This window comes from Sparus aurata, chromosome 10, assembly GCF_900880675.1.
Source record: "Sparus aurata chromosome 10, fSpaAur1.1, whole genome shotgun sequence".
In the NCBI taxonomy this organism is placed as follows: Eukaryota; Metazoa; Chordata; class Actinopteri; order Spariformes; family Sparidae; genus Sparus; species Sparus aurata.
The window spans coordinates 29,541,485-29,553,390 of NC_044196.1; the positions used below are offsets into that span (position 1 = coordinate 29,541,485).

The 11,906-nt window shown below is 44.1% G+C and overlaps 1 protein-coding gene across 1 annotated transcript; it reads right to left on the reverse strand.

The window, feature by feature from the left end:
* Positions 1–948: 948 nt before the first annotated feature.
* On the reverse strand, positions 949–9,796 carry syt4 (synaptotagmin IV). The gene is made up of 5 exons (XM_030430428.1): positions 9,419–9,796; positions 6,746–7,362; positions 6,289–6,612; positions 2,747–2,867; positions 949–2,303 (listed from the first exon to the last, which is right to left on the reverse strand). The coding sequence occupies exons 1-5, from the start codon at positions 9,450–9,452 to the stop codon at positions 1,984–1,986; spliced, it is 1,416 nt and encodes a 471-aa protein (XP_030286288.1). The 5' UTR covers positions 9,453–9,796; the 3' UTR covers positions 949–1,983.
* Between the last annotated feature and the right edge of the window lie 2,110 nt (positions 9,797–11,906).

Genomic DNA, 11,906 nt, shown 5'->3' on the forward strand with positions numbered 1-11,906 from the left:
TGTGGTTTCATCACTATAAGCGACACTTCTCACATAAAACAGTGGATCTGGGCCACAGTCTGTGTTATCACTCCAACATTTGTTCTCTGGACCTGTGTATTTGCTTTCAACACAACCAGTTGGTTACCGGGTCAGGAATAAAAGATGTTCACCTTCCCAGTCTGCTAATTATAAAGTCCCAGATTGGAATCACTCGCTCAAAATGTCCTTGAACAAAACACTGTTCTTATAAAGGACGCTAAGTCCTCACCTTAGAGCGACAGCATTTAGCTCATAGCTGGCTAAATTGTACTTGGTTAGCCAGAGGAAATGAGAAAAAAAAGGGGGATGGTAGTGATGCTGCACGTTGCACGGGTTCTTTATATTGCTTCAAAGATGACAGCGGAGGTTTAAAATAGAAACCATTCTCAGCCGGCGACCTCACAGGTCAGAACCGCAGAGGAAGAGCAGAGTGACAGAACGTCCTGCTTCTCCAGAGACTCCAGCACCAAACTCATGACGTATCACAGTGTAAGACGCTGGAGGGAAGAGAGCAGAGGCAGCACAGAGAGGTTGTAAAGATACATGTCTGTATTTTTAAGCAGATCAGCATGCTGAGCCAGCTGTCCTCCCTCACCGAAACCACTTAGCTGATATTAAATGCAGACATGATGACTTCATCCTCCAGCACTTAGCCACTCAGAAGTTATTACATCATCAGACTTGGAAAGAAGCCCGATGATGTCATCCCCCGGGTGCTGGAGGTAAGGACACACACGCGCGCACCTCCATGCATATTGTAATATTATAAAATTTAAAAGAGGCTTTTACCTTGTACAGATGTGATGATATTAAACAATTATTCCATTAACCCTAAAAAAAAGAGCTAAAATGGTTCTGCTGATAATAACATAAAGATGTCTGAATACACACACACACACACACAAAATAAAGACTACAAACCCAACGTTTTCTTAGAACTTGCCATATTTTATAGTAAGGTACATACATTTACACTTCAGCTGTCTTTGTGCTCACAGTAAGGGGGACAAAACACCTACAGTAAACAGTATGTGGCTCACATCTCTTCAGAGCTAACGCACACACGTACACCCATACACACAGTCGCATTAGCAAAAGCACTCTCATATCACAATGCGTGTGCGCACACACACACACGCACGCACGCACACACGCACACACACACGCACACACACACACACACACACACGTGAATGCATCCATAGTTAACTGTCCCCAATGCACTCAGCCTGTTCCAGTATTTTCTCAAACCACCTAATTTAGGCTTTCTTGTACTTAATGATATATGAAATACCACTTATACTTACAAAACATGTTCAACAAATCAACTATAAGAGTACAAAACAAAAACATAAATAAAAACAATCTACATATTATGAAGAAAACATTGTCATTATAAAATAAACTTTAATAATCCACATTTTTTACAGCATTGTCAGATGTGTTTCATTCTGGTTTTCGTATGATGGACTAGGTTACTATTTATAGAAGGAAGAAGAAGAAGAAGAAGAAGGAGGAGAAGAAGAAGAAGGAAGAAGAAGCAGAAGAAGAAGAAGAGAAGAAGAGTATTAGCGACATTTAAGACATTCCGCACTGCACACGGTTACAGTGACAATTGGTTGTTGCCATGGAGATGATGCTGCATGTTACCAGGTGATTTTCGGTGACAGTCTTTGGGATCGTTTAAAGCTATGGGGTTCCCTTTGTCACGCCCCTACCTCCCCGCTGAACCCCAATAACTTCAAAGATAGGTGATTGAATGATTGATTGAATGATGACATCACTTCAAATGGCCCCCCTCTCAACATCAAAGTCCCCTCCCCCTTGTTTCCCACACACCCTCACTGAAGTCCAACGGGTACTGGCTGGCGAGACGGTAAATCCCGCCCATCCTCATTCCATCCCTCTCGTGGTTGGACCAGATCAAATGTGGACAACAGAAACTGCCAACAGGATGACGTTCTAATCCTCTGACAAGCCGTGCCACTTGGCAATCTGGCGACGTGGGTGGTCGCAGATCTCCCTCCAGTGCTCGCCAGGGGTGCCCGCTGCAGACGTGCCAAGCACCAGGCGCCCGAGGATGGTGTTGGGGCAGCGTGAGTTGCTTGTGTCTGAGTCCATCAGCAGCAGCTCCACGCTGGTGTCTCTCAGGCCCTCGTCCGAGGGCAAATCAAAGACAAAGAGCTCGTTGAAGACCGGGTTGGGGGAGCACTTCTTCACGTGGGTCTTCTTCTTACACACGCGCTTCTTCCCATGGTACATGTTGACCTTGACATAAGGATCTAGAGATGAAGAGTGACATAAGCAGATGAACAAAGTAAGGACAGAAGCAAGAGACGAGAGGCGTGGTGAATACCTATCCCTGCAGGGGCTGCAGAGTGGCATATTATTCCTAAGCCAGATCAATACTGCAATCGATGGGGCGGAAATGATGGATGTTAGTGATGAGGACAAAAGAGGCTGGCTGTGTAAACACTTTGTGTGTGTGAGTGTGTGTGCTTGTCACTAAAGTGCTCTCTATCACATCCTGATCAGATTACTTTGGTGTGGTGGTGGTGTCATTATGGCAACTACTGCAGCATCCAAAGTAGTCTGGGCTGCATGGCAGGAAGAGCAACATGATTTCTAGTCTCCTCTGCTTATGGTTATGGGAAGAAAGTTCAAGCACACATGCATCTGTGTCTGTGTGGGAGCAGTGGAAAGGTTCAGCTTGAAGGGCATGTACCTGTAGGTCCATTGTTTTCAGTCTTGGGCAGGTGGCGAGCTTTGAGGACGACTACAGTCAGAGTGTTGGTGGTGGACTGGTAACACAGGGAGAGCAGTAGCTCGCCTCGGCCTGAGGACTTCTGTGGAAAGACCGGGGAGGGGTGAATGTTGGAGAGATGGAGGGAGGGGAAAGAGAATGGGTGAACAAAATAAAACAAAAAAAAAGGTGATGCAAAAAGAGATGGCAGGTGTGGAGGGAGATAGAGAAGAAGAGACTTTCAGACATGTTCATCACCCTTCAAACCAGACAAGAACTGACACCCAAACAGTGCAGCTGAGGCCAGAACACATTTACTTCTCCCTTTGAAAGAAAAACCTTCCTTTTATCTGAGGATAAAAGTAAGGTTTTTCTTTCAAAGGGAGAAGTAAATGTGTTCTGTTGTCATACAAGGACCGAATCGAAAACCTTTAAAGTAAACATGTAAAACTCAGAGAGATCTCATCACCTACAACACTAAAACAAAATATATGGCAGGCAGTCCAGAGAACATCACAGGCTACAAAAGCATTATTGTCCTCATCGCGTGCGCGGCCCGGTTGCCAGATGAGCTTGACTTATTTTATATTCATGAGATCACTTCTACTCATCCTGACCGTATTGATTGCCACAGAACATGCAGTATGCAAAGAAGACCGCCGTCCTAATATCTTTTTAAATTACATTTAAATACAATTGTTGATTGAGACCAAAACCGCAGCAAGTTTTAGTAGTAGAAATAACAAAAGAAAGCACACGTATGCATTCAGTAGCACGTAATCAACAGTTCTGTGGTGAATACTGCGGCTGCTTGCACTGCAAATAATATCGGTGGCTGTCAGCTTGATAATCATCACCTGCTTAGGAGGTGTCTTCTCATATCTTTACCAGCACAGACGTGTAACTGAGAAGCTCCCTCATCTGCTCCGCATTAGCGCTCGCACCGAGTTACTGCGCTGCAATTTGCGGCACACGTACACACACACATCCCTGTCGGTGTCCACAGCCAGGAGAGTTGACGCCTCGGATGCTGTGATCACACCTAACGAGATGTCATGCTTCAGAAGCTCATGGTTGCCATGGCGATGAGAAGAAGCACGCAGACAACTTCTATCCCTGACCTGATGTTAAGTCTCTGAACATGCCGGTGTGATTGTGCCCCTAATGCGTTTCCATATCATTCCTCTGAGGGCATTTTAGGTTTATTATAAAGTAGAAGAATGGGTGGCGACGCAAATATTCCACTTGATTCTGTTGTTTTTGTTGTCTTGGGATGACAGGGTGAATGCTACGCTGCTTACGACAAGCAGTATTGATTCCATGATCTGCTGTGTGCTCAGACATGCACAGACACTCACAGTCACGCACACACAGGTACCCGCACAAAGCAAGGAGGCAAAATCTATGCCATGCAGACAAAGAGAGCCACCACCCTGTTAGAATAGGGCTCCTTCTATCAGAGGTTACAATGCAGATGGTCATGTTGCGAAGCAGGCGAAACTAATTTTAGAATAAGCCTTACTGCATGTCATACACATAAGCACATGGTTTTATTAAATACCATGATATGGATATGTTGTGTTGAATCCACTGCTTTTTCGCACTTTGTAAAGCCTTGTAAATGTATCAAAAAGGTTGTTTGCACATCTATTTTAACATGATGTGATTCAGAAGAACGCGTGCCAATATATTCTCTTTAAATAAAGAGGGCAGGTTGAATAAGTACAGCTGATACACAGCAAATGACTGCAGTAAGGGGCCAAAACTTTTTTTGATTTTCAACAGCCAACATGAAATGTAACAAAAGAATCAAAATATCGTGGATTCTTAAACTAAACTCTGATATTTTGCACTAAAAAGCCTTCTGAGGTTTCTGTGATATGCCTCTCCCAGGACTGCAACGAGGAATGGAACTGAAAAGCGCTGCTGAGAGGGGCTCATCTTTTATATTTCTCAGAATATGAGCCGCATTTCGCAGCACTTCTCTTGAGCGCTGTATTGCATCAGAGATGTTTAAAGACGTTTAAGATAGCTCACATTCCTCCTGGGAAGTAAGAAATGTGCGCAAGCATTTCCTCTCCCACCTGGAAGGCACAGGGCTTCCATTTTAGCAGAGCTCTGCAGAGTACCATTTTAGTCCACAAACCTATTATTACTGTACACTGATATGATCTCACATTCCACCTGCAAATGGACAAATGCTCAAATACAGCTAAACCATCTAGTACCAATGTAAAGAGCTGCTGTATACTAGACCTCAGAGCTATGATAAGGAAGGAGATATCATCTTACACCCCGCCTTTAAATTCACCATCACACTGAATGTAATGTAGCTATCCATACTGCCAAGAAATAAATATAATCATGGATATTTTCTGCCACAGTACTACAGCAGGGGATTTCAACAACTGGTGCTGATACTACAGTACATGCCGTTATTCTAAAAGGAAAGACATCCTACTGGAAAAGAGGTAAAGCACATTTGTGGTCCTCACAGTTGCTAGGAAAAGCCAGTCTGGAGCAGAAGTATATTGACCACCAGGCCACAGATCCATAATGGTATGGTGTGGATATCACCTAATCTATTCAATACACTACTGGGAATGTAACATCGTCCATGTGATAGCCTATTCCCTTTCATACTGGCAGTCCATGTGTTGCTATTTCAATTCTCTAAAGCCGTAAAGATCTCCGTTAAATTAAAGCCAAATGTATCATGATTCATCTGTTCCAGCTGTTGAATGCATTGGTCACATACATTACATATTTTCAGAGTTGTAGAATAATCAGCTCCACAGTATTTTCCTACATTTAGTAGCAAAAACAAAAACAAGCCAAAAAAAAAAAGAAAAAAAAAAGGGCGTTAGCATAGCCAAACTCACAGCAGTCCATTTAAGAACAACCCCATCAGCTTTCAAATCCATCATGGTGCAACAGATCCCATCTATGTGTCCCCACAGAGGGATACACTTTGTCCATTAACACTTTTATCAATTAGAGATAGATTGAATTAAATAACAATAAATATTTACAGGGAAATTAAAAACGTTCATTCAAGATTCAGATTATGCGATTAGATCAACACTTGAGAGCGGTGTGCAAGGTTTCATTGTGGTTTCAAGAAACATAATATGATGCATTTGCATTGAGGTGAGTTTGAGAAAGCTTTTCAAATTAGATTTTAATAAGTAAATGGATTTCAGGATGATTAAGTGCCGATTTATGTGCTGATTAATACTGTAACAGTGGAGGCACTTTGCTGCAGTGCTTTTTAGGGATGAGCACTAATGTTATAATGAGGGGAATGATGAGGCATTCTTGGAATTTCTGAAAAGCGATTTCATGAGTGTTCGTTAAATAAAATAAATATAGTGCTTTGCATGCTGTAAAATCATTTGTATCATATGTATGTGTCATGAAACGTTTCCCAATGACCGCACTTAAAGAAACCAATACCAGAAAACAAATGTTTTTTTCAAAATGAATGCAAAATGTTCAAACATCCACATTTTTTCAGATCTTACCTTGACATTCCTCTTGATGATCTCTCGGCTCATCAGGACACGCCCCTCTGTTAAATCAATCCCGGACAAGGGTACAAGGGTCTCGCCAATGACCTCATCACGGGAGAACCTATCAAAGCTCAGCACCATGAAGTGAAGGGCCAGCTCCGACACTCGGGCCAGCGGGATCCCGTAGAAGCTGAAGGTCTCGTCAAAGGCGGGGTCCAGAGTCTTCCTCAGGACTCTGGTCTTCACACGGTGTTTTTTCTCCGGCAGCAGGGTCAGCTTGATGTATGGGTCAGAGGTCAGCGACTGCTCATCAGTTGGAGTCAGGCCATGGGCTTCCTGGATCAAAAAATCAAACCATCAATCAGTCAAGACTGCATGAAACCATTTTAATCAGGTTTCTATCAAAGATCTGATAGTAATGGTTATAAAGACGCACACATAAACACCTGGTTCTACACACACACAGTACCTTGATGTGGACGATGAACGCCTTCTTCTCTGGCTGGTACTCCAAGGAGAAGTGAAGAGTCCCAAGTCCGCCCTCCTTCTCGTCGCCGTGGGGCTTGTCTACAGCCGGGGTGGGCGCCTGGCTTGAAAGAGTGCTGGATGGTGAGGGAAGGTCTCGGCGGTCCATCGCCCCAGGTTGGGTGAACCCTGCATGGGGAGAGGGCAGCTCCAGGTCCGGGGAGCTCCGCACCTTCTGGTGGTGGTGATGAAATGGTTTAGTGGTGAAGTTGCCATTCAGATCCCGTTTCTCCAGATCCAGATGCAGAGCAGGTCTGCCGTCATTTGGACTTGACGCCAGTTTACCGGTGCCGGTCGGACTCATTAGCGACGTAGTGTGGCAGTTTCCATTAACGTCTGTTTTACTGTCGTTAGCCGTCGTGGTGGCAGGCGCAGCAAACTTCTTCTTGCCGCTGAGGCTCTCCGGGTAGATGTCCACCCCTTTGAGCATGTGCACAAACTTGTAGGGAGGTGTCTTCTGGGATTTGGTGTTTTTACGTTGGCAACAGATCCATGCAAAGGCTGACACAGTGAAGACTAGGCCGAAGACACTCACCACGGCAACACCCACTGGCACTGCCACTATAGAGGAGAGAGTGGAGAGAAGAGTAGAGAAATAACTTTAATTCAAAAAATGTCAACAACTAGCCCGGCCAACGAAAAACTGTGGGAACAGGCATAAAACAAGTGTGCAGCTGTCACAACCTCAACAGATTTAATTGTTGAGTCCATTTTGTGTTGAGTGACTGACGCAGGCTGCAGTCTTGACTCAGAAAAGGATGAAAACATGGCAATCTGTTCAACCCTGATGAAGAACTGTCAGCACTGTGTTCATATTCCAAACATGGCTCTAGTAAATCAACAGGAAACAGTTGGTGTAATGTAATGAACTTCTGGGAAACAGAACATCATGTCGTTATGTGACTGGTTGATTTCTTGACGGCAGGTTTACAAAAATGGCTGAACTCGCGGGACAAGGCCCCTGGCAACAGCACAAAATGGACAAAAATTGCTCTCTGTTTATCTGTTATCCGGCATCATAACAATCGTACTGATCACAGTGTCAGTCTGTTATGCAGACCTACGATATAAACAGGTTAGGGAGGATTTTTTGACTGACTATGAAAAGGAAACATCAAGATGATTCTCGTCGATACAGAGAACAAACACCATCTTCTATGACATAACAAAACAGATCGGTAATGATTATATTACATTTGTTTGGGCAAAACATTGTATCCCTCACCACTGTAAATCTATAATAGCCTAGAAATTTGTGATGGGCTGTAAATGCTCCCTCCTCATTTATATTCCTCCTACAGAAGAGGGAGATCTGCCCAAACTCAGTGAGGGAAATGGAATGAAACCACGTTTTCCTTTCCACAGTAGTGTTGCTTTTTTTGTGGGACCTGAATCCCTTCATCCACACGCTAGAAACGTTACCGTTGCAGACATATGACGGGGATATTTGCCGGCGCGTGCTTCAGCTCTTTGTTTCGTGGCGATGAACTGTGACTCGACAGCAATCGCCCCGCTCTCTCACGCAGCCAGAGTTAATGGGTGTGTTTCAGTGGAAGGAACACAGGGCCATTTCCTGCAGTTAAGAGGGCGGCCCAGTGGAAAAGCACTCAGGTTAACACCCATACAAAGAGATGAGAGAGGGAGAGAGCGGGGAGGGAGGATGTGGGGGATAATCAGTCCTGTGTTGTCTTTTGAAGGGGGAAATCTAATGTAATTAGGTCATTAGCATCGTGTTGACACAGCAAAAAATGTATGTTTTTTTGACATTTGACATTATTGGCATACAGGAATTTACAGGTAAAAGGTGATGTTTATGACACACTGGCTTGCAATTCCTGATAATACAGGCCAGTGTGTGATGGGCAACTCCTGATAATATTCTATAAATCTGTTTGCCTTTTGACTCATTTTAGGTGTTTACACCGTAAGGTCGTGTTGCTGCCATCAGAAATTCCTCACAAACCCAAAGGGACTGCCTCTCACTGAGCTCATCTCACTTTTACATCACGGCATCATGTACGCAACTGTTTCATCCCTTTCATTTCCATGAATATTTCAGCCTCACGCCCTGGGTGGACCTGGTTTTCAAGGCTACAACAACAGACAGATGGATGTGGCGACGGGAGGGCGGCGAGGGAGCAGCCGAGGCGGGAGGACAATAACGAAAACAAACAAGGTGCTTTCCCGGGCTTCACCTGTGCTACAGTAACACCCACACAACCTCGAATTGTGACATTACGTGAGCTTTGTTAATATTAATATTAATATTAATGTCAGTCATATCATATCAAAAAAGCATGACGCGTCCATCCCGCTGGCTAGTTTTCCGGATAATTAGCAGCCGCCCCTAAGCTAGCTGCAAAATGGAGGCTGGAATTCTCCCCAAACGTTGTTTTAAGTGAGTGACCAGGTTAGACAGCACGCACGCGTACAGGTGAGCACTTTTTCTATAAACATGCTACTTAAACACACATATATTGTCGTTATTTTGTTTGTATCAAATGAGCGAATAAAGCTTTTTTTATTTTTATTTTTTTTTAACACGAGTCATGTGCTACGCAGACACCGTCACACCTGGTGCCTGTTCGTGAGGACGTGAAGAAGAGTTTGGACTCACCGAGCTGAGCTCCCTCCTCCACTATCGGAGCCATGTCCGCTGTCCGAGGTGCTGAAAACGCGCTCCGTCTGCTTTTCGCGCCGAGCTCTCTTCTCTGCTCGCTCCGCAGTCAATCTCCGCGATACGTCTGCTTTGATTGTGTTTTAATAATGCACGTTTTCTCTTTGTTCGGCTTCAATAATTAAAAAAAAAAGCCACACACAACAACAAAACAAAACAGAAGCGGCAGCCTTGTTTTTCCCCGGGAGTAGGATGGAGGGATGCTCTTTCTGTCCTCGCCCCTGCTGCTCATACGCTGTGATGCGTGAGTGTGTCTCACAGGCGGCAACACCCCGTTTCTTCTCCCTCTCTCTCTCCCTCTCTCTCCACTCGTTTTCCCTGTCTCTCTCCCATCCTCCGCCCCCCTCGCTCCCTCCCTCCCTGCCGGTAACGCTGAGCTCATCAGTGCTGACGCAGTGGTGACGGAGGCTGCCTGTGAAATAAGGACCCCCGGTGTAGCAGCACAACAGGGCTGCCAATCCCCCTGATTAATTATCGGGGAATGGAGGGTCTACGTCTGTATCTGTCTCTTTCTGTCTGCCTGTATGCGTATGGTTGTGTGTGTGTGTGTGTGTGTGTGTGTGTGTGTTTGTGTGTACATCCTTGTTCTATAAAAGACAGGTGAATACGTGTACAGTAGTCCCATCATTAATGAAGCAAGTGGTGACTTAGCGACTAAGCTGATGGAATTGTATGCAGTGATTTTTTCCTCTATGTGTTGTATCGTAGGCAACTGGACTTCAGTTTCTTGAAGACAGTTCAGCTCACATCCAAGAGGCTTCTTCAGTTCTAACTAACTTGGGGGGGGGGGGGGGGGGGGGGGGGAGAGAGTTGCAGGCTTTTAAACCCTGTGTGGGAGTGTCCTTACAGAGAGGTTAAGGACACCTGTGAGCTCTGAGTCCTTGGGGCCACTTGTAGGGTCAGATGAAGGCACACGTGTCATGTCGGGGAGCTGAAAGAATAGAAGAACTACTTAGGGAGAAGTCTGATTCATTGAATGGCTGTAACTCAGGAGGTAGAATGGGTCGCAGGTCCCCTGCCGAAGTGTCCTCAAGACTTGAGCAAGCAGCCTCTGCCATCAGCGTATGAATGGATGAATGGGTTAATGTGGGTGAATGGGTGAATGTGCCAAAGCAAAGAATGTGTAAAGCGCCTTGAATGGTCAATAGACTGGAAAAGCGCTAGAGCAATGCAAGTCCATTTACCATTTCTTTTTTTTGTAATTCAAGTTTTTATTTATAAACATGGTACATAGCTCATTAGGCACAGCTTACACACACAGTAAGGTCGGACAGCAAAATGACAAATTGGTTAGGTGTTCCTGGTTAAAGAAGAGAAAAAAAAAAGAAAAAAAAGGAGAATAACAATACAATATACAATAATACAAAAATACAGAGGTGAGGGATTGCAAACAAACAGCCTACTAGTTAGAGGTCAGGCAGTTCATAAAATACTCCCAGCTTCCTAGAGCCACATGTTCCCTGCCATTTATTCCTGCCAACATAATCTCACATGATGCTGTTTCACTCATCAAAGCTTTCCACTCATTAAATGTTGGGGTAGTGGATGCTTTCCAATGTCTCAGAATAATTCTGGCAGCTGAGGTTGTCCCCACCATCAACACTGAATGAACGCTTTTGGTCAAATTTGGAATTTCTGTTTTATCTCCCATAAGGCAAAGACGTGGGGATAGCGGCAAGGATATTCCTACCCACGCCTCTACGAATTTCAATACACTTCGCCAAAATGGGTTGACCGTAGAACATTCCCATATGAGATGTATGAATGTGCCCATCTCTGTCTTACAATTCCAGCATGTGTTGGTACTTATTAGTCCTACTTTGAAAAGCCTACATGGTGTCCAGTAATACCGGTGTAAAATTATATGTTGGGTGAATTTACCTCTAGTTTCCTTGATCTATTTACCATTATCAGCCACAATTTGTTTCCATGTATCTTCATCAATCTGACAATTAAGGTCCCTCTGCCAGATTAACCTCAAATTGTTACATGAGCTACTGGTTAAATAGATTGAATTAGTATAGAATGTTGATGCTTTGTGGTTAATTGGGTTTTGGAGATAGTCAATTATTGGGTCGTTGGTTTCATTTGGTTGACACTTCTTCATTCCATTTACCATTTCTAACTAGAGATAATTAGAAAAAGAAGCTAACCGCTTTGGAAAAACATGATCGGGTTGACAACTGTGATACAAAACTAAACGAAACACAAAATTAGCCACAGTTAAGTTGAACTTGTTCACAGATCATACAGTACAAAAACAAACAAACAAAAAACACTGTTCAAAGTGCGAGGAACGTCAGCTCTGAATTACAGCGGAAACAAAATCATTCCTGTCCTTTTATGGCCAAAAATTGTTCGAAACCAAACAGAAAAAAATGACTGTAAAGCGATCCAGCTTCTTCAATCCCAATGCAAATGTGGATGT

Excerpts from the sequence above, each read along its gene's own strand:
- syt4 (XM_030430428.1), bottom strand. The coding sequence starts at position 9,452 with ATGGCTCCGATAGTGGAGGAGGGAGCTCAGCTCG. Across the intron at positions 7,363-9,418 it reads GGAGGAGGGAGCTCAGCTCG|TGGCAGTGCCAGTGGGTGTT; the intron begins GTGAGTCCAAAC and ends TCTCCTCTATAG. Across the intron at positions 2,304-2,746 it reads TGAAAACAATGGACCTACAG|ATCCTTATGTCAAGGTCAAC; the intron begins GTACATGCCCTT and ends CTTCATCTCTAG.